The sequence below is a fragment of the Cetorhinus maximus genome, chromosome 11, assembly GCF_964194155.1.
Source record: "Cetorhinus maximus chromosome 11, sCetMax3.hap1.1, whole genome shotgun sequence".
NCBI classification, from domain to species: Eukaryota; Metazoa; Chordata; class Chondrichthyes; order Lamniformes; family Cetorhinidae; genus Cetorhinus; species Cetorhinus maximus.
The window spans coordinates 23,854,455-23,878,922 of NC_135889.1; the positions used below are offsets into that span (position 1 = coordinate 23,854,455).

Here is a 24,468-nt window from a genome sequence, read left to right on the forward strand (position 1 = left end):
TGATTCAGTCAGCTGAGAGAGGGTGGTACCTGGGAGTCAGCAGGAGGTTACCTTGCCTACCTTAGACCTGATGCCATGAGACTTCATGGGGTCTGTAGTCGATGTCGAGGATTCCCAGGGCAACTCCTTACCGACTGCATACCACTGTGCTGCCACCTCTGCTGGGTCAGTCCTGCCAGTGGGACATACCCAGGGATGGTGATGGTGGTGTCTGGGATATTATCTATAAGGTACGATTCCGTGAGTATGACTCTGGCAGGCTGTTGCTTGACTAGTCTATGGGACAGCTCTCCCAATTTTGGCACAAGCCCCCAGTGTTAGTAAAGAGGACTGTGCAGGGTTAACAGGACTAAGATTGCCGCTGTCGTTTCCAGTGCCTAGGTCGATGTAGGGTTGTCCTTCCGGTTTTATTCCTTTTATTCCTTGTAGCGGTTTGATACCACTGAGTGGCTTGCTAGGCCATTTCAGAGGGCATTTAAGAGTCAACCACAATACTGTGGATCTGGAGCCACATGCAGGCCAGACCAGGTAAGGATGGCAGATCCTTCCTTAAAGGTTATAAGTGTACCAGTTGGGTTTTTATGACAATTGTTGTAGTCATCATTAGACTTTTAATTCCAGCCTATTAAATTAGAATTCCACCATCTGTCGTGGTGGGATTCGAAGCCAGGTCTCCAGACCATTACCCTGGGTCTCTAATCCAGTGACAGTACCACTACACTGCTGCCTCCCTTTAATTATTGGACCTGTGCGAACGCAGGGAGATTTGCTAGTGTTGTTGGGGAGGGTTTAAACTAGATTGGTAGGGGGGTGGGAACCTGAGGGCAGATTAAGATGAGACAAATTCAGAGCAGGAAGTGGGAGACAGACAATTAACAAGTGACTGTGAAAGACTTGTCAGAAAAATGAAAGCCAATGGGGTGCCGGGGAATTGGCTCAGCGTTAGTAAACAAAGGGTAATGGTTGATGGATATTTTTGCCAATGGAAAACTGTTTTCAGTGGCATTCCATTGGCTTGGCATTGGGGCCCTTGCTGTTCGTGGTATATATTAATGATTTCGACTTAAGTGTGGGTGGCATGATTGGGAAATTTGCAGATGATACAAAAATTGGCCATGTAGTTGAAGGAAAAAAGGATTAGCTGCTGTCTCCAGAATGTTTCATAAATGGCTTGGTTGAGTGGGTGGAAAAGTGGTAGATGGAATTCAATCCAGAGAAGTATGAGGTAATGCATTTGGGGAGGGAAAACAAAGCTGAGGAATACACAATAAATAGGAGGATATTGGTAGGGGTCGAGGCAGTAAGAGACCTTGGAGTGCATGTCCACAAGTCCCTGAAGGTGGCAGGACTGGTGGGTAGGGTGGTAAAGAAAGCATATGGAATGTTTTCCTTTATTGGACGGGGTATAGAATTGAAAAGCAGGGATGTAATGCTCGAACTGTCTAAAACACTGGGTAGGCCACTGCTGGAATTTTGTGTACAGTTCTGGTTGTCCCATTATAGGAAGGACATAATTGGTCTGGAGAGAATACAGGGGAGATTTACAAGAGTGCTGCCAGGGCTTGAAAATTGCAGCTATGAGGAAATATTGGATAGGCTGGGGTTGTTTTCCTTGGAACTGAGGAGGCTGAGGGGTGATCTGACTGAGGCGTACAAGATTGAGAGGCCTAGATAGAGTAGACAGAGATGCCTTGTTTCCCTTATCGGAGAGGTCAGTTCCCAGGGGGCACAGATATAAGGTGATTGGTATAAAGATCAGAAAAAACATAGAAAAATAGATGGATGAGTAGGTCATTTGGCCCTTCGAGCCTGTTCTGCCATTCAGCATGATCATGGCTGATCCTCTATCTCTACGTCATACTCCCGCTCTCTCCCCATAACCCTTGATGTCTTTAGGGTAGAGAAATCTATCTATTTCCTACTTATAGAGGGGACATGAGGAAAACCTTCTTCACCCAGAGGATGGGTGGGTGTTTGGAATTCGCTGCCTGGTTTGGTGGTGGAGGCAAAAACCCTCAACTCATTGAAAACGTACCTGGGCCTGCATCCAAAGCGCTGTAACCTGCAAGGCTATGGACCAGATGCTGAAAGGTGGGATTAAAATGGGCAGCTAGTTTTTTTATTCTTTTTAGGTCAGCGCAGACATGATGGGCTGAATGGCCTCTTTCTGTGCCATAACATTTCTATGGTTCTGTTGTCCTAAGTAATATCAAACAATAGATACAGAACAGGAAGCCCCAGACAGTCTGGGATGGAATTAATCTTGAATCTTGTGATAACACACTGTCAACAGATCCCTGAAGAAAGATTTAAATTAGTTGACTAGAATCTAACTGGTCCCTTGGGACCCCTGCAAACACATGCAGAGATTTGTTGGAAAGCTGGGAAATTGGTTACCCCTGTCAGTTAATGTCTGATTGAGAACCCCTTAGCAATATTTCTTCAATCAAATAGTTTCTATTGGGAGTGATTATGCAGTTGGTATGTGGGCTGCAACCAAAAAAATCCACCTCCTTTGCAATTTATGGCTTCTTATTTCAATTTGCTATCTAATGATGAGGTATTTTTCTGGAAGATTGTAGAAGCCTCCAAGAGGTTAAGAAGGGGTGATGGTACCTGAAATCTTAAGGGTGAATTGCCAAAATAAGCTCTCTGAAAACTTCTTGGTTATTACCAGTGTTCTCTGGGTTCCATACTGAGAAATACTAAGTGAGAAACAAGAAACCAGCAGTAATATTCTTTCTCCCAAGATAAGTGCCAGTTAATTTCCAATATGTTTCTGTTGCAACTTCATTAGAGGTTTAATGCTTCCATATCTATATATTGAACTGGTTGACTCAGCAGAACTCCCAATGTTAACTCAAGTTGCTCTCCAAACTTTGCTTGGATCTTGCACAGTAAGGAGCTCAGTACCCTCTCTATTTGAGATTGTTCAAAACTAGACCCTTTGGTCTGATCGTCCCAAATGATTCTAGAGTTGAAGTCATTACTCTCAATTCCTTGTTGAATCCGTCATGGTGGTTTAGCGTGCAGAATTCTTCACACAGTCTCTTCAATTGACTCTCTGCTTCCAATGGTTCCGCTGCATCTTTGTTAAACTTGATGGGGTCTTCAGGTATGATTGGAAGCTTAATGAGGAATAATGTTAAGCTGCCTCACAACTGTGTGATTATCCCTTTTAACCTAGCATTTCTGTCTCTGATTTTAATTTGCCATTTTGCACCAACTTGGCTACTTAATCGAGAAACAGTTGCAATTAGGTCAGAAAGGCTTTGTTTTTGCATGCTTGCTGCATAGTGCTAAATGTTTAAAGGGGAACAGTCACAGGATTTCCCCCATTGGATAACGCTTTTTAAAAAATAAGTTATTTGTGAAGTAGATAAAATTCATAAAAAACAAGAAAACTGACAAAGGTGAGGGATTTAGCTAATTTAGTAAAAGTAGCGTTATGTTTTGGGCATGTTTTAATGGTCAGGATGTTGAAAAATCCTTGGCTGAAAATGCCCCATCGGTCACTCCCTTTTACTTTTTCTATCCCTGAATTGCTTTTGATGGTCCCTTTCAATGGGATTCAGTTGTATGTATTGCCTGGAGGTGTAATTGGTTTATCAACTTTATAGCAAAATCTATCCCTTTCCCTGTGCATGTAGCCCTGGTTCCACTCTGCATAAATACTTTTAATTCACTTAATCTTTACCTTGTGGCCTAGCAATGCTTTTGCAACTGACCTATCTTCCTGTTTGCTCTTCTACTTAATTCTAAGCTATGTATAATTAATCTGCATTTGATTTCAGTTTTTGTTGGTCTGTTCGCAGGGGCAAAAGAGCATTCTCCCATTTTCAGTACACAAATTTATGATTCCACAAATTTTATTGGATGATGGAAAGCAATATGGACTTAGGATCTCTGATAACAATGAAAATGCAGATAGAACACCTTCAGAATGAAACAAATTCTATAAAAAAAATTTCTTATGCTGTCACAACTGCTTTTATTGCCCATTAGAAGCCCCGAGAAGGTAGCGTTGGGACTTTTTCTTGAATTCCTGCAAGCATGGTGGATCTGCAGGGTGGTGCTCCCACTTTAGTGTTGGCTAGGGAATTTGAGAATCCCAGCCCAGCTCAAGTACACATAAGGACATAACATAAGAAATGGGAGCCTGCTCCGCCATTCAAGAAGATCATGGCTGATTTGATTGTAGCCTTTCCTAACCAATTAGGTGAACCTCTTAGTCCTGGATGGTATCAGTTTCCTTGAGTAAAATGGCTGCACCATCCAGGCAAATGGTGATCATTTGATCAAATTCCTGACTTGATGCTAAGGAGATAACAGATCACAATTCATCACAGCATATCAATATCACAATGTTGATCATGATTGGTGGAATTCAGCTTCTCATCAGTGGTGGCTCAGAGATGTTGATGGCATAGAAGTTAGCTGTGGTGGCTGGTATTTCTCTTGTTTGACATGGCCATTATCAAGCAATTATGTGGTATGAATGTTATGTGCCACTTGGAAGCTCGGGTATAGGCTGCCTTATTATTGGAGGAATTGTGAATAGAGAGAATCACAGATTTGTTGCCTTGCAGAAAGAGGCTATTTAGTCCATCGTATCATATATTTGGATAACAGTCTGATTCCCTTTTTGAATGTTGTTCCCTTTTGAAGGCAGTGTATTCCAAATCTTAACCACTTGCTGTATGAAAAAGTTTATTCTCATAACTCTTTTTTGCTTCTTATGCCAATTACTTTAAATCTGTGGCCTCTTGTTCTTGTACCTTTCATGAGTGGGAACAATTTCTCCCTATCTACTCTGTCCAGACCCCTCATGATTTTGAGTACTTCAAACAAATCCCCCCTCAGCCTTTTCTCCAAGGAAAGTCCGAATTTACCCAAATTACCCTCAGAACTGAAGTTCCTCATCCCTGGAACCGTTCTTCTGGATGTTTTCTGCACTCTGTCCAACGCCTTCACATCTTTCCTAAAGTACCCAGAACTGGGCTGCAGTACTGCACCTGAGGCTGAACTAGTGTCTTACACTGTGGAATCATCAGCAAACAGCTCTACACCTGGCCTTATGATGCAGAGAAAGTCATGGATGTAGAAAAGTATGTCTTTTGGGAAGACTGCAATGTGTTATGGTTGAGTTGGAGAGAGGGCCTTACTCTTGTGGTGGCTTCATCAATAGCAAAGTGCCTGAGAAAGGAGAAATGTATATGTAGCAATTGTTCCTCTGAAAATTTTTATTTTTCCCGATTTTTTTTTTTGGAAACAAGTTAACATTTTGTCTGGATCTCGGGAAAGATGCTAAGGGAAGCTGTCTTCTTCATTCTCCCATGCTTATAATGACAATTGATGTCAGTTCTTCAAGATTGGAAACCTACTACACTCCACCTATGCAGAACACTTTGAAGCATCCAACAGGTGGACCAGCAACTTGATACAGACTCCATTGCTGAACAGTTGAAATGTCTTGAAATATTTAACAGCCCAGAGCAAGTGTTTGTACTTTCAATGGCAATACCTCAGACGTATGAAATAGTGATCTTTGCAGCCAGTCATGGTGTTCAAGATGTAAGATCACATATCTACAGTCATCCATGTGCTTGTTTCAAAGAAAAAGCATCTTTGTGTTCTCAAGCTTGGACGTAAGGCAAGTTCGTCAGATCAGATGGCGAGAATACCTTTACAAGCTTTCTTCCTTTGCCTTCAATACTAGAATTCTATGGGAGGACTCAGTGCACTCTTGTATTTCTTATAATCCTGCATCCTCTTTGGAAATTTTATTTTGTTTTGCAACTTCACAGTTGTATGATGAGATTCTAACTGTATCCACTCAAATACAGGATAGTTTGTCCACCCAGTAATCCAGATTTGGCACCCATCATCTGAATTTAGTATTCTAGAATTTTACAGCACAGAAAAGAGGCCATTTAGCACAGTGCAGTAGTGCTGGTTCTTTGAAAGAGCTGTCAATTCAGTCTCATTTTTCTGTCTGTTTCCCATACTTATTTATTTTTTTCTTCAAATAAAATATATTTTTTAGCCTCTTGTTTTGTTGGTTCAGCCTTGATGTCCTTCCTAAAGTCGAGAACTCAAAAATGAAGCAATATTTAAACGGTCCTAACCTCAACAATTTGGCTGTTGAAGTTGGGATTTAACACCTAAAATGTGCTACCTTCCATTGACGACTGATTAAGATTAGTTCCATATTTGAGATAATTTGTGTTATCGCAGTCATGATTTTGTTGAGCTGTCCTTGTAGTCACAGTGTTTATATGGCTGCTCGGGGATTCATTGATGGCAATGTCATTGAACGACAATGGGATAAGGTTAGATTCTCTCTTGTTGGAGATGATCAATGCCTGACCCTTGTGTAGCATGAGTGTCACTTAACACTTATTAGCACAAACCTTGATGTTACCCAAACTGCTTCAGTATCTGAGGAGTCGCAAATGGTACTGAACACTGTGCTATCTTCCCCAAACATCTCTACTTCTGTTGTTATGATGAAGGAAAGGTAACTGATGAAGCAGCCGAACATGGTTGCCTACGGCACTATCCAGAGGAACTCCTTCAGCAATGTTCAGCAATTGAGATGATTGGCATCCAACATCTTCCTTTATGCTTGGTGGGACTGCAACCAGTAGAGAGTTCCCCCCCTCATTTCCCCCTCTTTGAATCTGATACAAACTGACAATTAAACATTCTGAAACCTCCTTAATTTTATCTTGCTACTGAGATTATAATTCACCTTTTCTTCAGCTCACCAGTACTGAATGTAGATTATTACCTTGTAAGAAGAATAAGATTAAACTAAACAATTATTTGTGTATTATGATTCTGAGAGCTGGGCAAACATCTTCAAGATTGCTAACTGCTACTAGATTGTATTCTTCACTACTGGCAATTGTCAGCACCTCAATCTCCAGGAAACTGACAAAAGCCATTTGACAAGAACAATGGTCATGGGTTTTGACTAAGCGTCAGAAACTAAGCACTTGTAAAGCTGAAAACTGCAGCGGTTTTCCTATGAATTACTTTATCAATATTTTGAGGCACAAATGAGATCTTCATGCTCCAATTTGTCCTCATCATGGGGAGCGAGGACTTGAATACTGAGGTATTCAGAATTTAAACCTTTGAAGGGGGTCTTCTCAGATTGCAGAACTTCAAATAACTCATCCCCCATGAAACTTTTTTTCTCTGACCTTGCTTATATTGAAAATTTACTTTGATCCCATCAAGAAAAATTGAATGGAGATTTAGGCAAGGTATTGCTTAGGCAACTGAGATTACATAGTACAAACCTTTTGGTTTTGCCTTTTAAGCTCCCTTCTCTTTCTACCACTTAAAAAATAAATATTTGAAGAGAAGGCCCCAGACAATGCAGATAATTCTAGGATTACTTGAAGGAATTAGTACAGCAGATTCAGTAGTTTTAATTCTTAATTGTGAGAAACTGCAAGTAAAGGTCTTTTCCAATTTTCAAACAAATTTTGTATCACTGAGTAAGGTATTTACTGTTTTTAAACTGTCCAGATTTTGCAAAACCATTAAGTACTAGATTATTACTGTTCTCCCCACGTTATGCAAAGTACCTTAATGTAGAAGTATTTCTAATGCATACAATACATAGTATTACAACTTTAGCAGAGATTTGGTTTCAAAAATTGACTTCCCCAACCAAAATCAAAAGCAATGCAAGAACTGTCTGCTCACAATTTATTGTATATTTCTGTGTAAACACTCAAGATGGAAACTATGGAGGCACAGATCCAGTCAAAGACAGATGATTACAACGAGTTGCTGCTAACAAAGGAACACCTGGAGCAAGATGTGCAGGAACAAAGTGAAGAAATAGCAAAACTGAAAGTGCAGATCAAAGACCTTGAGCGTATAGTTTTATCTAATGCGGATGTAGAAAAGCAGGTTCATCAGCTCGAGCAAGAAATGCAGAAGATGAGGCGGATAGAGGAAGAATTATCACAGGTAAATGAGGATCAAAAACGATGCCTCTGAGCTTCATTTCAAAGTAGATGTGCTGATGTGTGCATATTTAAGTAGTAGCAAACTCTTTAAATTAATCACAAGAAATAAGGAGTTTAAAATCCAATCAAAATGATTAGCTGGAACTTACTGGAAGTATATTTAGGGCAAACACCATAACAGACAGAAATTTCAGGAAATGATGATGAAAGTCAAAAAGAAACTGGTTAAGTAATTGAAAAAGAGAAATTTACAGGGTTGTGGGCAAAGAACATGGGAGTGGGATTAATTGTTTAACTCCATCAAAAAACCAGCACAGATAACCTCCTTCTGTTATGCCATGCTATAATTTGCTGAGAGCTTTGGGCCATTCTGCTGAACCCCTTACCTGAACTGTTGACAGATGGCTTCACCTCAGTCCATATCAATGGCAATCGTAATTTGCTGAAGTAACATTAATTTTATCACTGCTACAGTTTGTTACAGAAAGAAACCAGTTAGGTGACTTCAATTCCTCATTCGTGATTTGTGACATTGCCCAAATGCTACATGGTTTAATACAATCCTGGAGGATTTAGCAATAGTTGAGGAATAAATGAAGTTAGGTAGTGTGGTAAAATGCTCAAAAACCTGTTTTTCAGTAGTACCAATTTTCCAATTTTTCAATACTACCAATGGGTAGAGTGAATTTTTCTTAATTACACAGCAAGGGCAGCAGATACTTGGTACGCAGCCAATCCTGGTCGACTCCAGTCAACTGTTGTTCAGTTTGTGTGTCATGTTTTTACAAAAGACTTTGTGGTATCAGTTTTGAAACTAATGTTTTGTGTCAGCTTCGCAAAATCCAGAGTCAGTCGTAGATACTGACAATAATTGCAATAAACTGTTCATTGACTGCAAGGCATTCAACTCATTCCACTTACTAACCAACTACGGCCCAATGATTGTTCTTTTTAAAAAAAGAAAAAAAAACATCAAAAACCGACCATGGAAAAGGAAGACCAGTTGCTACTTTCACTGAATAAATTCACTAGAATTGGAAATGCGCAGAATTGGTTCTAAATGTATACAATCATTGTGATTTCAGCAGGGTTTGTTCACTGATGAGACTGACTGACAGAAGTGAAATTAATATGATTGCTTAGAATAATGGCTGAAAGGGTTTGTGCTTGATATTTGTTTTTAAACTTTGAGGTGCCACCAGCGCTAAGACTTTTCCTCTTTTTTTCGTGATAGGACAAGGAATCTCTGCAGCAGCAGCAGTACAATAACCTAATGCAGATCTCTGCTCTGCAGTCGAAGCTGGATGAAGCTAGACATAGAGTCCCCGTTGAAGGATTTTCTGATCAAACTTTAAAGGAGCAGTTACAGAATGAGCGGCAAGCTCTCCAGACAAAGGAAGATGAGGTGGGATTGAGAAACAATTTCATTAGTACCGAAGTAAGATAATTTGAGATTGTTTAACATTTCTTTCTTAGAGGCACCATGTTGCTTAGACATTGAAATTAATCAGGAGAGAGTCATCTTATTCGGATAATAAACTTGAGGGACCTTGTAAGTAATTGTACAGTGATTCCCTGACGACTGTTAATCCCACCCATGATGGGATAAACATGCTTGGTTTTCAGCAGCATGATGAATCTCCTGGAGTGCTCAATGAGCAAGTCTGTATCCTATTGGTTAGGGCGTAGACCAACTGCACAGCCATAGAGAAGTGAGGAAATACACAGAGGGATCCTTTTCTGATTCTCACAACAGGACTTGCTGTAGGTGTAGTATTGATGCTGCCAACATCTCAATATTCTTTCTGTTCAACTCCTGAGTGAATGTAGAATATCACAAAAGGTATGTTGAGCCAAGAACATGCATTCAAATGGGCTGTACATTTTGAAGCTATACGCTCAATCTTTGATAATTAGAATATGTGGAGGCCTCAAGGCAACCTCTAAACGTAAGAAATTTGCCGATTGTTCACAAAATGTTGCAGGGCATACAGCAAACTATCAAAAGTGACAGCACAACTGAAAACAGGAACAACTTCTGAGAGCTGGAGAGGCATCTGACCCAATCGATTAGAATCAAAGATTGGTAGGTAGGACAATAAATGAACAATAGGAGACCGGACATTCTGAAGGAGGAGGATGAACAGCCAGAGGTCATGGTCCAGATCAGTATCAACAGCATAGGTAAAAAGAGGGATGAGGCCCTGAGAGCAGAATATAGGGAGCTAGGAATTAAAAAGCAGGATCTCAAAATCTCAGGATTACTCCCAGTGCCATGTGCTAGCGAGACCAGGAATAGGAGAATAGACCGGATGAATATGTAGCTGGAGAGATGGTGTTGGAGGGAGGGATTTAGATTCCTATGGCATTGGGACCGATTCTGGGAAGATATAGGACCTGTACAAGCTGGACGGGTTGCACCCCATCAGGACCGGTGATGGTGAGAGGGGATATTGGCTCAGAAAATCGAGATGTCGAATTAGTCTGGATGGAGCTAAGAAGCAACAAGAGACAGAAATCATTAGTGGGAGTTGTCTACAGGCCTCCAAACAGTAGTGGTAAGGTAGGGGATGGCATTAAACAGGAAATTAGCGATGCATGTAACAAGGGTGCTACAGTAATCATGGGTGACTTTAATCTACATATAGACTTGGCAAACCTATTTAGCAATAATACTGTGGCAGATGAAATCCTGGAGTGTGTACGAGATTTTTTTTGGGCCAGCATGCCGAGGAACAGGCTAACCTAGATTTGGTATTGTGCAATGAGAAGGAGTTGATTAATAACCTTGTTGTGTGGGGTCCTTTAGGGAACAGTGACCATAGCATGATAGATTTCTTCATTAGGATGGAAAGTAAAGTAGTCCAATCTGAAACTAGGATCCTAAATATAAACAAAGGAAACTACTAAGATATGAGTCATTAGTTGGCTAAGATAGATTGGGGAACTTCATTAAAAGGCATAATGGTGGATAGGCAAATGGCTAATATTTAAGAAATGAATGTATGCATTGCAACAGTTACACATTCCTTTCTGGCGCTAAAACTGAACAGGAAAAGCAGCCCAACCATAGCTAACAAAAGAAATTAAGGATCGTATTAGACCCAAAGAGGAGTCCTCTGAAGTTGCCAGAAAAAGTCGCAAGCCTGAGGATTGAGAGCAGTTTAGAATTTAGCAAAGGAGGACCAAGAGGTTGATTAAGAAGGGAAAATAGAGTACGAGAGTAAATTTGCAAGGAACATAGAAACTTTTATAGTCCACTTTTATAAGTATGTAAAAAGAAGATTTAGTGATGACAAATACAGGTCCCTTACAGTCCAAAACGGGAGAATTTATAATTGAGAACAAGGAAGTGGCAGAGCAAATAAACAACTGCTTTAGTCCTGCCTTCACAAAGGAAGACAGAAATGACTTCCCAGAAATGCTAGGGAAACAAGGGTTGTAAGGAGGAATTGAAGGAAATTAGTATTACTAAAACAGTAGTGCTGGAGAAATTTATGGGATTGAAAGCCAATAAATCCCCAGGGCCTGATAATCTACATCCCAGGGTACTAAAGGAGGTGACCTTGGAAATAGTGGATGCATTGGTTGTCGTCTTCCAAAATTCAGTAGTTCCTGGAACAGTCCCAGCAGATTGGAGAGTGGCAAATGTAACTCCACTATTTGAAAAATGAGGGAGGGAGGAAAACAGCGAATTACAGACTAGTTAGCCTAACATCAGTGGTCGGGAAAATGCAAGAGTCTATTATAAAGGTTGTGAAAACAGGACACTTAGAAAATAACAATGGGGTTAGACAAAGTCAACCTGGATTTATGGAAGGGAAATCATGTTTGACAAACATGGAGTTTTTTGAGGATGTAACTAGCAGAATAGATAAGAGAGAACCAGCGGTTGTGATGTATTTGGATTTTCAGAAGGCTTTTGATAAAGCCCCATATACAAGAGGTTAGTGTGCAAAATTAAGCACATGGGATTGGGGCTAATATATTGGCATGGATTGAGATTTGGTTAGCAGACAAGAAACAGGATAGGAATAAATGGATTTTTTTTCGGAGTGGCAGATGGTGACTAGTGGGGTACTGCAGTGATCAGTGCTTAGGCCCCAACTATTCACAGTATATATCAATGATTTGGAAGAGGGAACCAAATGTAATATTTACAAGTTTGCTTTGGTGACACGAAACTTGGGAATGAGAGTGGTGAGGAGGGTGTTAAGTGGCTTCAGGGCGATTTAGACAAGTTGAGTGAGTGGGCAAATACTTGGCAGATGCAGTGGATAAGTGTGAAGTTATCCACTTTGGTAGGAAAAACAGAATAGCAGAGTATTATTTAAATGATGATAGATTGGGATATGTTGATGTACAAAGAGACCTGGGTGTCCTTGTACATCAATCAGTGAAAGCAAGCGTGCAGGTGGAGCAAGCAGTTAGAAAGGCAAATGGTATGTTGGCCTTCAATTGCGGGAGGATTTGAGTACAAGAGCAAGGATGTCTTACTGCAGCTATACAGGGCCTTGTTGAGACCTCACCTGGAGTATTGTGGGCAGTTTTGATCTCCTTACCTAAGAAAGGGTACGCTTGCCACAGAGGTAATTCAGTGAAGGTTCACCAGACTGATTCCTGGGATCGCAGGATTGTTGTATGAGGAGAGATTGAGTCAACTAGGCCTGTATTCACTGGAGTTTAAGAGACTGAGACGGGATCTCATTGAAACATATAAAATTCTGGCAGGGCTGGACAGACTGGATGCAGGGATCATGTTTCTTCTGGCTGAAGGGTCTAGAATAAGGGGTCACAGTCTCAAGATACATGGTAGACCATTTAGGACTAAAATGAGGAGAAATTTCTTTACTGAGAGGGTGATAAACCTGTGGAATTCTCTACCACAGAAGGCTGTGGAGACCAAGTCAATGAATATATTTAAGAAAGAAATAGATTTCTGGACTTTAATGGCGTCAAGGGGTATGGGGAGAGAGCAGGAGTATCGCGTCGAGATAGAGGATCAGCCATGATCATATTAAATGGCGGAGCAGGCTCGAAGGGCTGAATGACCTACTCCTCCTATTTTCTATGTTTCTATGATAAAAATGAAGAGGAAGTTGTTACAAATATGAAATTTATGGGATTATGTTTTGGGACTGTCTTTAATTTAGGCAAAATGAAAGAATGAAGTGACTTTTTAAAATTTGTTCATGGGATGTGGGCGTCGCTGCCTAGGCCAACATTTATTGCCCATCCTTAATTGCCCTTGTTCAGAGGGCATGGTTGTGGGCCTGGAGTCACATGTAGGCCAGACCAGGTAAAGGTGGCAGATTTCCAATCGCTGAACCTTTATAAAACTCTTGTTAGGCTCTAGCTGGAGTATTGTATCCAATTCTGTTCACCATAACTTATAAAGGTTATGAGGATTCTTGAGAGGGTACAGAGGAGATTTACCAGAATGGTTCAGAGGATGAAGGTTTTAACTACAAGGTTAGGTGGGAGAAGCTGAGTTGTTCTCTGCGCAAAGATGATTGAGAGGAGATTTGATAGAGGTGTACAAGATTATGACAGGCTTAGATAAGGTAGACAAAGAAAAGCTGTTCCAATTCCAATTCAAGGATTTAAAGCTTTGGGCTAGAGATAAAAGGGGGCTGCGAAGAAGACATTTTCTGTGCAGAATGGTAATGACCTGAAACTTGCTATATGGGTGGTGGAAGCGGAGACAACTGATAATTACAAATGGAAATTGGATAGGCACTTCAAGGAAATGAGTTTACAGGGCAATAGGGATAGAGCGGGAGAATGGGACTGACTGGATCGCTCTATGGAGAGCTGGAATGGATTTGTTGGGCTGAATGGCCTCCTTGTGCTTTTTATTATTAATTTGTAGGATGTGGGCATCACTGGCTAGGCTAGCATTTATTTCCAATCCCCAATTACCCTTGTTCAGAGGGCATTTTTAAAGAATCAACCACATTCCTGTGGGTCTGGAGTCTCAGACTAGGTAAGGACAGCAGATTTCATCCCCTAAGGAGACATTAGTGAACCAGATGGGTTTTATTATCCAGATTTTTATTGAATTCAAATTTCACCATCTATCACGGTGGGATTCGAACACAGGTCCCCAGAGCATTAACCTGGGTCTCTGGATTACTAGTCCATTGACAATACCACTATGCCATCATCTCCCATTGTGTCCGAATGAAACCAACTCGAAGGGTCTGTGGAGTATCCTGTGATTCAAGTCAGCTATAAGGATTATAAGGACTTTTTTGCCATCCATGGACAGGAAGGCTACTGAGTCTTTCCATCCTTTCCCCTGTGCCTTGATGTACAAAATACTACTGCAGAAGAACTTGACAATTCCCCTGACCAAGCACCCCAAGTCCAGAGGCGCCCAGCCCAAAAGGATTCTTTACATGGTCGTTTTTCACAAAATGTAGTAACGGAGTCAGATTAACATTTCCAAGTATACGCATCCTTTAGCTGCTAATCCTCCATTAACCAGCTCCACTGACAACAAGGTTGAGTTATTCATTGATAGCTGTGTTTAGCGCTTCAGTGTGCTTATTGGCTATCATGTGGTTACACCAACAAGTAATCCATTGGGTGTAACATTCATTCGACTCTCTTGAGATGGTGAAAGGTACTATGTAATTGCCAGTTCTTTCTTTCCTTCATTTGTGACAGTCTCCAGGCACTGTACAAAATTCTTCAACAGCAAGATAAAATGGATGCATTGCATGAAATTTGTAGAGTAAAGAATTTGAAATAATATAATGTCCAGTTTGGGTAATACAGGGAAGCTCAATTGGTCTGTAACTGGTTCTGTTGTGGAATTTGTTTTCAAGATCCAAAGCCTTGAAGAACAGCTTGATCAATTTCGAGAGAATCTGATGAATCAAAACGATGAGATGCTTCAGCTGAATATGCAGTTGGAGATCCAGACAAAGCAGTCAGCAATGACGATCAACCAGCTCCACGAAGAGAACATCCGAGTGAAGGTGAATTAATGGCATTGATGTGGCATTGATTCTCAAGTTATTGGAGTCTGATTGTATGATACAGATAAAATATACCTGTGAATGACCTACTGGATAAGGAGAATATGTAACTGAATCATTTGTCTATCACTTAGATATAATTCTCTGGCACTATTATCTAACACTGACTAAAGTTTATGCTAATTTGTTTAATATAGCTTTACCATTTCCCCAACAATTCCATTTTTCAGGAGGATGTAGCCAGTCTGCATCTGCGTTTGGGTATGGATGCAGATAGTGATAGAGTGCCAGGATTGCAGCTGCCTCAGGCTTTGCTGCAGGAGAAGAACCAGGAAATCGATGAACTAAAGGAACAAATCTTTAAACTGCAACAGGAATTGGAAAACACTTCAGACAACAAGGTAGCACAGTTATGGAACTGAACCTGAAAACTGTGTTGGACTGCTCAGTTAATAACTACATGAAACTAAATGCAAAATCTTTTGGGTAAATCACTCTATGGATCTCAAAGTAAGATTATTTTGTGCAGAACCCCTTAATCTTCCCAACTTTGATCACCTTAACTTTTAATGAACTGTATTCTCCCTGGGGAAAAAAAAACTTGGATTTGTACAACACATTTCCTAGCCTGATGTCCCTAAGTGCTTTTCACCAAATTGAGTGCTTTTTTGATGAGTTGTAATGTTGGAAATGTATTGCTGCTGCTTCATTAATGTTTTGATTACTTTAATTACATCCACAAGTCTATACACAACACAGAAACAGGCACCTCATTATAATTAAAAGCAGAAATATGTTGGAAATGCTAAACAGGGTCAGACAGCATCTATGGAAAGAAACACAATTAATGTTTCAGATGGGTGACCTATTATCAGAACTGGAGGAAATTGGAGATATAGCAGTTTATGAACAAGTACAAAGACAGAAAGAAGGTTCAAGGGAAAGGACAAACAAAAGGGAAGGTCTGTGATTGGGTGGGAGGGCAGGAGTGCTTAAATGACAAAAGGGATGTTGGTACAAGGCAAAAGGGAGAGGTAATGGAACAGGTAAAAAAAAACATGTTGGATGTAGACAGACTATCAATTGAAGTGTTCAGGGATTCGTTGTCTGTACAATTTACATCATAGTGATTTGAGTGAAGATTGAGAATTTCCAATGTTGTGTTGTTGAGCAAAATTTGAGGTCTGTCTTGTTGATCTTTTTATTTCAGACTTTTGAAGTGAGGAACAGTGAAATTGAAGAGCTGAAAGCACAGATAGAACAACTTACAGTTGACCAGGATAGGTTGCGTCAGGCAAAAGAGGAAGAAATTGAGCATCTCATTGAGGTTATAGAGAAATTGCAGCAAGAACTGTCACTATTGGGTCCAAATCGCCATGAAGTCAGTGATTCTCAGGAAGACCTTGAAATGTTAGGTTTGGAAAAAGAGTCCAGACAAAATGCAGCACTTTCTCGGGGACTTAATGACAATCTGCAGCAGGAGCTGGCATGTATTGAAGTAGACAACAGGGCTGCTGGAGACTACAAAGAAACGAATCATGTCCATTCAACAGGACTTCAGGATCAGATGGTGATGATGGTATCTAAACAAGATCCTCTCCAGCTCTTGGATAAAAAAGAAGTGCAGTTCCAAGAAAAGATTGATGTTTTGCAAACTGTACTTCAAAACTTGCAGGAAGTTAATCAGCAGGAGATGGTATCCCTTAGCCTACAGCACAAGACCCTTCAGGAGGACAACAGTTTGTTGAGGACTCTCATATCTCAACGGGATGCTGATGTAGCTCTTCTCTCATCACGTGTCCAAGAACTGGAAGATGCTCAGACTGAAAAGGACATGCTGCTACAAATGATTGAGAAGCAAAGGCAGGTGGAATTAGAAGAAATGGGATGTTTACCAACAAAAATAACAGAGCTTGAACAAAAACTGTTAGACAGGACAGCTCAATTCCAAAAAAGTTGTGATGAAATACAGACCTTGCGCTCTGACATTCAGGAGCGTAACTGTGTGCTTCAGACCTTGAAACAGAAGGATGCAAATCACCAAGAAGAACTTGAGAGATTGCAGGGTGAGCTGGCCAAGTGGGAAGTAATGAATAAAAAGCTCAAAGATCATTTGAAGCAGCTTGAGAAAGAAAAGGAAGAAGTCCTGACTACTACAGAAATAAAGGTGAAAGATATATTGGTAAGTCAATATGTATTCACTTCTCTCAGGATTAATGAACAAACATTTTTGTTTGGTATGGTTAGCATGATCTTTAGAAGGCTAAAGCACACATGTCCTTTTCTTGTACTTTTCTTTCTTTAGACGGGGGGAGGTTGTAATAAATCTTTAGTTTGTCCAGAAAAAAATGCCTATGGGCTTCATGTGTTGTACTGAGTGCAGTAAAATGTTCAGTTTTGTATGTTTATCATTCAATGTGAAAACTTGAGATCAGTTGCATTTCTGTAGTGGAAGGATCTAAAGTAAAGGATGACTGAGTACACTCTGCAGTTCTACAGTTTTGCAGGGAAAAATTCACGTAGTGTTCAAGATCATTCATGGCTCTTTCTTGGACAGGTTTTTGTTGAAAGCATACGTAAGGTTGACATACAGAGTAACCCTCATGGATTTGCTAAACATTGCACTTCAGATTTAACTGCAGCAAATTTTTGGCAGATCAGTAATGACAGCTGATGTTAGACTTTCATACAAGGACATCTCCCTTCCTAAACCTGTAAGTTTGTGGAAAATGTAGAATGAAGAAAAAAATGTTCAATATTATCATTGTTGAAGTGATGTGCATCTTCCAAAGACCACATTTTCATCCATTCATCACTGTAGACCGTACAAAGGTATAATCTTTGGGTGGTTGGATGAGTGTTAAGTGGTTCATTTCAGGCCAGAATGAATTTACACAATCGCACAGGTGCTGGGCTGAGATGATTGTGGGGAGTAGGCACCATTGTCCTTGCCTGTTTCACTTATTAGTTCATGGGATGTGGGCATTGCTGATTAGGCCAGCACTTATTGCCCATCTCCAATTGCCTTTGAGAAGGTGCTGGTGTACTGCCTTCTTGAACCATTGCAGTCCATGTGCTGTAGGAACACCCACAGTGCTGTTAAGAATGGGAGTTCAAGGATTTTGACCCAGCGACAGTGAAGGAGCGGCAATATAGTTCAAGTCAGGATGGTATGTGACTTGATGGGGAACATGCAGATGGTGGTGTATCCATGTATCTGCTGCTCTTGTCCTTCTAGGTGATGAGGTTGTGGGTTTGAAAGATGCTGTCGAAGGAGCCTTGGTGAGTTGATGCAGCGCACCTCTTATAGATTGTACACATTGCTACCACTGTGCGTCGGTGGTGGTGGAGGGAGTGAATGTTTGTGAATGGGGCTGCCAACCAAGCAGGCTGCTTTGTCTGGATGGTGTCGAGCTTCTTGAGTGTTGTTGGAGCTGCACTCATCCAGGCAAGTGGAGAGTATTCCATCACACCCCTGGCTTGTGCTTTGTAGATGATGGACAGGCTTTGGGGAGTCAGGAGGCGAGTTAATCTCTGCGGAATACCCAGCCTCTGACCTGCTCTTGTAGCCAGAGTATTTATATGGTTAGCCCAGTTCAGTTTCTATTCAATGGTGATCCCCGCAAGGTGTTGATAGTGGGGGATTCAGCAATGGTAATGCCGTTGAATGTCAAGGGGCGGCAGTTAGATTCTCTCTTGTTGGAGATGGCCATTGCTTGGCACTTGTGCAGCCTGAATGTTACTTGCCACTTATCAACCAAGCTGAATATTGTCCAGATTTTGCTGTGTTTGGACATGCACTGCTTCCGAATCTGAGGAGTTGCAAATGATTTTGAGCATTGTGCAATCGTCCGCTCACATCCCCATTTCTGACCTTATGATGGAGGGCTGGTCATTGATGAAGCAGCTGAAGATGGTTGGGCCCAGGACACTACCCTGAGGAACTCCTGCAATGATATCCTCGAACTGAGATAATTGACCTCCAATAACTACAACTGACTTCCTTTGTGCTAGGTATGACTCAAACCAGTGGAGAGTCTTTCCCCTGATTCCCATTGACTGCAGTTTTGCTAGAGCTCCTTGGTGCCCCACACTTAAATACTCTCTTAATGTCAAGGGCAGTCACTCTCACCTCACCTCGTGAGTTCAGCTTTTATCCATGTTTGGACCAATGAACCAATCGAACCATGTTTTGAGATCTAGAGCTGAGTGGCCCTGGTGGAACCCAAACTGAGTGTCATTGAGCAGGTTATTGTTGAGTGAGTTCCGCTTAATAACACCGTCAACGACACTTTCCATCACTTTGCTGATGATCAAGAGTAGACTGATGGTGTGGTAATTGGCCAGGGTGGATTTGTACTGCTTTTTGAGGACAGGACATACCTGAGAAATTTTCCACATTGCTGGGTAAATGCCAGTGTTGTAGCTGTACTAGAACAGTTTGGCTAGGGGCACAGCTAGTTCTGGAGCACAAGTCTTCAGTACTATTGCCGGAATGTTGTCAGGGCCCGTAGCCTTTGCAGTATCCAGTGCCTTGAGCCATTTCTTGATATCATGTGGAGTGAATTGAAGTGGCTAAAGACTGGTATCTGTGATGCTCGGAGGATGATGTGGAGGATGAAATGGATCATCTACTTGGTACTTCTCACTGAAGCTGGCTGCAAATGCTTAGCCTCATCTTTTGCACTGATGTGCTGGGCTCCCTTATAATTGAGGGTGGGGATATTTGTGAATCAAATATCTTAGTTTAATTGTCCACCACCATTCATAACTGAATGTGGCAGGACTGCAGAGTTTAGGTCTGTTATGTTGGTTGTGGGATTTCATCACGCTGTATCGCATGCTGCTTCCGCCGTTAGGCATGCAAATAGTCCTGTGTTGTAGCTTCACCAGGTTGACACCTCATTTTTTGGCATTCCTGGCGCTGCTTCTGGTATGTCCTTCGGCACTCTTCATTGAACCAAGGTTGATCCCCTGGCTTGGTGATGATGGTGGAGTGGGAGATATGCCAGGTCATGAGGGTTGTGGTAGTGTACAATTCTGCTGTTAGTGGCCCAAAGTGCCTCATGGATGCCCAGTCTTGAGTTGCTAGATCTGTTCAAAATCTATCCCATTTGGCATGGCGCTAGTGCCACACAACACGATGGAGGGACCCTCAATGTGAAGACTGGACTTCGTCTCCACAAGGACTGTGCGGTGATCTCTCCTGCTAGTTCTGTCATGGACGTATGCATTTGCGAGATTGGTGAGGATGAGGTCAAGTGGGTTTTTCCGTCTTGTTGGTTCCCTCAACGCCTACCAAAGACCCAATCCAGCAGCTATGTCCTTTAAGCTTCTGCCAACTCGGGCAGTAATGATGCTGCCGAGCTACTCTTGGTGATGGACATTGAAAGTTCCCACCCAGAGTACTTTCTGTGCACTTGCCACCCTCAGTGCTTCCTCCAAGTGATGTTCAACATGGAGGGGCACTGATTCATCAGCTGAGACAGCATGTGTTAACCAGCAGGAGTTGTCCTTACCAATGTTTGACCTGATGCCATGAGACTTCATGGGGCCCAGAGTTAGTGTTGAGGATTCCCAGGGCAATTCCCTCCTGACTCAATACCACTGTGCTGCCCCACCTCTGGTGGGTCATTCATTCGATGGGACAGGACATATCCAGTGATGGTGATGTTTTGGGCATTGTCTGTAAGGTATGGTGAGTATGACTGTCATGCTGTTGCTTGACCTAGTCTGTGGGACAGCTCTCCCACTTTTGCTCAAGTCCCCAGATGTTAGTAAGGAGGACTTTGCAAGGTTGACAGGACTGGGTGTGCTGTTGTTGTTTCCAGTGCCTGGGTCAATGCCACATGGTCCGCCTGGTTTCATTCATTTTGGACTTCATAGCGGTTTGATACAACTGAGTTGCTTGCTAGGCAAGACAGGATTTTTTAAGATTCTCATCATGAGGTTTCCTAAAACCTGAAAAGCTGGAGTATACCTCTATGTGTGAAAGATGTATATGCTATGTGTGAAAGATCATTTCAAGACTGAGGATGACTGTAATCCTCCTCTTTGTGTAAGCCTAGACAGTAAGCGTCAGTAGGATATTTGGCTACACTGTATCGTGGCTGGTCCTATTCCTGTCTTTACGAAGTGTCACTCGCATGTCATTCCAGCAGCAGAGAGCAGCAAAACCATTGGTCATTCCTCTCCTTTCAATGCCTCTCATCCTGTAACCCAGGGCACTCAGGTCGACTGTTACCATCTCACTAACTCAGTTCAGTGATCAAATATTTGATCTTGGTCTTATGGCTCAGCTACTCGCTCCACCTGACCCAGCCCTCCTGTTTTGGGACATGATGGGGTATGAGCCCTAATTATATGTTACTTTTGTCATAAGTTCAATAAATTAATGTTTCAAGTTAAATTAGTGAAGATCCATTGCTAATGACTTGTAACCGAATGTAATAAATCCAATCTAATGTAATGAAGGTGAAGTGCTGTGCTGCACACAGACTGGCTGATGGGAATTGTCTGTTTCAGTTCCAGGAGCAGGAGAGACTGAAAGAGGTGGATGCTACCTTGCAGCAAAAGGAGATACTAATCACGCAGCTAAGTGCAGAACGTGAGGGACTGCAGGTTGAGCTTTCTAAAGTTAAAGAGGAGCTGAACTCTAGCACAGAGCAGATTGAAAAACTGCTGGAGGTTGAACAGGTAAAAGTAATATTTGAAGAAATTAAGCTCTTTTGTATTCTTTGTATTTCATTTCAAGCAATTCATTTTGAGGGGGTGGGCAGTACGCAGGGGGAGGGGGTAGTTGAAGTCTGGGGGGGAAATGTGCAATGTTAAATTCCTCAGGCTAGACAGCAGTTGTTTTTAACTAATGCTTTGCAGTTTTATTCACACTGCTCTTTTCACTCACTCACACAAGTGTGCCTCCTGTTAGTTTTGACTGTCTCCAGTTTATGAACATATGAGCAATGACTAACAGGAAAAGACCTTCTTCATCCAGCTTTCCCACATAACTTTGTACACAATCCAAAAATCATGTGATCTCCCGGGGTGGTGGAAGACCGAGTTCAAAAGCGCAGCCAATTTGCAGTTGTAGGGCAGAGGGAACGAAGAATCTTAAGATATTCCTCTCCAACGCCACCAGGCCAGAGGATCATTCTGATAATTCCCTGCAATATCCAACCTGTTGTAAGAGATGGTTTCTGCCCCGGGCAGGAACAAGTCCAGCTTTGCCTGGAAGGAATTCAGGGAATTGGCATCTATGGCATGAGCTGACAATCTGTTCCAGAGCTCTGTTAGTCTCTGAAAAAAAGACCCACTTCCTGATATCTTAGCCCAGACCTGGCCTACAATTGTGACCCCCCCCCCCCCCCCACCCAGGTTGATAATTGGGACTCAGTTATCAACTCAAACTCAAGTTATTACTTATGACCTAGAAGCCTCACTCAGATCAATCCCTAAGTCTCCGCTTCTCTAAAGTGTGACATAGTAACTATTTTAGCCTATCTTGATGACTAAGATGTTTTAAACTGAGAGTTTGTCTAGAGGCTCTCCTCTGCACACCTTTCAAACCCTCAATTTAATCCACTATGTGCGAGACCAAAACTGGACACAGTATTTGAGCTAAGGTTTGACAATGGTCTTGTACAGGGCCAAAATATTATGCATATCTTGTAATCAATTGTCCTGTGAATGTATCCTAACATCTTACTCGTTGAGACTATCACTTCATGGCATTGTTCATGAACCTTTAGAGATCTATGCACTAGAATGCCTGCTCTCCTCCTCTCCTTATGATTTTCCCTATAGGGTATATGAATATTGAGCATTTGCCTGTATAACATGTACTTTTTCAAATTATTCATAATTTGCCAATCACAAGTCAATCCCCTTTCAGCAAGATTCACCAGAAGCAGATGAACTTTGCCTACAGTATTGCTCCTTGTACAAATCTTGGGATTACCTGGAAATTTGAAGATTGTGGCCCCAACACCTGTATCTAGATATTAATAAAAACAGTAATGAGCAGCGGTCCCAGTACTGATACCTGTGAAACACCACTGCCTCCAAATAGATCAAAATCTGTCTATAACAACTTTCTGCCTATGTCCTTCCAGCCAATTCTCATTCAGCTCAGTATATTACCACTTATGCCAGAAGCTTCAATCTTGTAGAGAAACCTTGTCAAAAGCTTTTTGGAGGTCCAGATAGAGAATACCTACTGGACTTCCCCATCCACCACCTTAAGACAATAAGACCATAAGATATAGGAGCAGAAGTAGGCCATTCAGCCCATTGAGTCTGCTCCACCATTCAATGAGATCATGGCTGATCTGATAATCCTCAACTCCCCTTTTCTGCCTTTTTTACATGCCCTCATTATCTCCTGATTTATTCTCTGTCCTACAATATAGCTATTATTTGGGGACTGATAGACTACTCTCACCAGTGTTTTCTTCCTCTTGTTGTTTCTTAGCTCCACCCATATGGAATTTACATCTTCTGATCCAAGACCATTTCTTGCTGTTGTACTTATTTCATCTCATACTCACAAGACTACCCCATCACCCTTTCCTTCCCCCCTGTCCTTTCGAAAAGCCACATACCCCTGAATATTTAGTTCCCAGCTTTGATCTCCTTGTAACCATGTCTCTGTAATGGCTATACAATCATACCCATTAATCTCTATTTGTGCCGTTAATTCATTTATTTTGTTCTGAATACTACATGCATTTAAGTAAAAAGTCATTAATTTTGCCCTTTTACCATTTTTTTTCACTTTGGCCCTATCTGCTGTTTTTTATGTTTGTGACCTTGGTGACCTCTTCAAAAATAATACCAAATTTATCAGACTTTTTTTTAAAACTGTGATGGGCCCAAATTCGTCCTTCTCTATCCAAGTAATATATTGCTTCCTTCATGATTCCCTCCAATATCTTTCCTATTGCTGATGTCTAGCTAATGGCCTCTAGTTTCTCAGGTCTATCTTGTCTCCTTCTTTAAAGGTGGGGACTACATTAGCATCCTAAGGTTTATTTGTTACCTACCCAATCTTGGAAGGTGAAAGAAGCACTGAACGTTGTAAATCACCAAAATGCCTCTGACCATAGTTCCCTGAAAGACATATTCAATATTACACACGCCATGCTAAGTGTGGAAATGCCATCGAACCATTGGTTAGGAATTACCTTCTGTCATAAAACAGGCAAGCTGTGGGGATTCAAGGAAAGTCCTAAGCGAAATTACCCTTCATGGTGCTCAGTTCCAGATATCCTCAGGCTGGAGGAGAAGTCCAGAACAAGGAGGCGCAACCTTATAATAAGAGCCAGGTTGTACAGGGGTTATGTCAGAAAGCACTTCCTTCACATATGTTAATCGAATCCTCACAACTGACACAGATTGTTGTCAGATAGGGATATTGAGGGTTATGGAACCAAGTCAGGTAGATGGAATTAAAATACAGATCAATGATTCAATTGAAAGGCTGAATGGCCAGA

General features: G+C 41.5%; 1 protein-coding gene across 9 annotated transcripts in view; it reads left to right on the top strand.

The window, feature by feature from the left end:
• The window catches only part of pcnt (pericentrin), a 344,329-nt gene that overhangs the window by 216,416 nt on the left and 103,445 nt on the right, over positions 1-24,468 (top strand). For 8 of the 9 annotated variants that reach the window (XM_078551646.1, XM_078551643.1, XM_078551645.1 and 5 more), the window contains 6 exons: positions 7,756-7,992; positions 9,226-9,396; positions 14,825-14,977; positions 15,208-15,378; positions 16,188-17,159; positions 21,503-21,673. In XM_078551646.1, coding sequence (XP_078407772.1) covers positions 7,756-7,992; positions 9,226-9,396; positions 14,825-14,977; positions 15,208-15,378; positions 16,188-17,159; positions 21,503-21,673 — 1,875 coding nt within the window. The remainder of the gene's footprint in view (positions 1-7,755; positions 7,993-9,225; positions 9,397-14,824; positions 14,978-15,207; positions 15,379-16,187; positions 17,160-21,502; positions 21,674-24,468) is intronic. The other variant, XM_078551644.1, reaches the window with a different exon arrangement.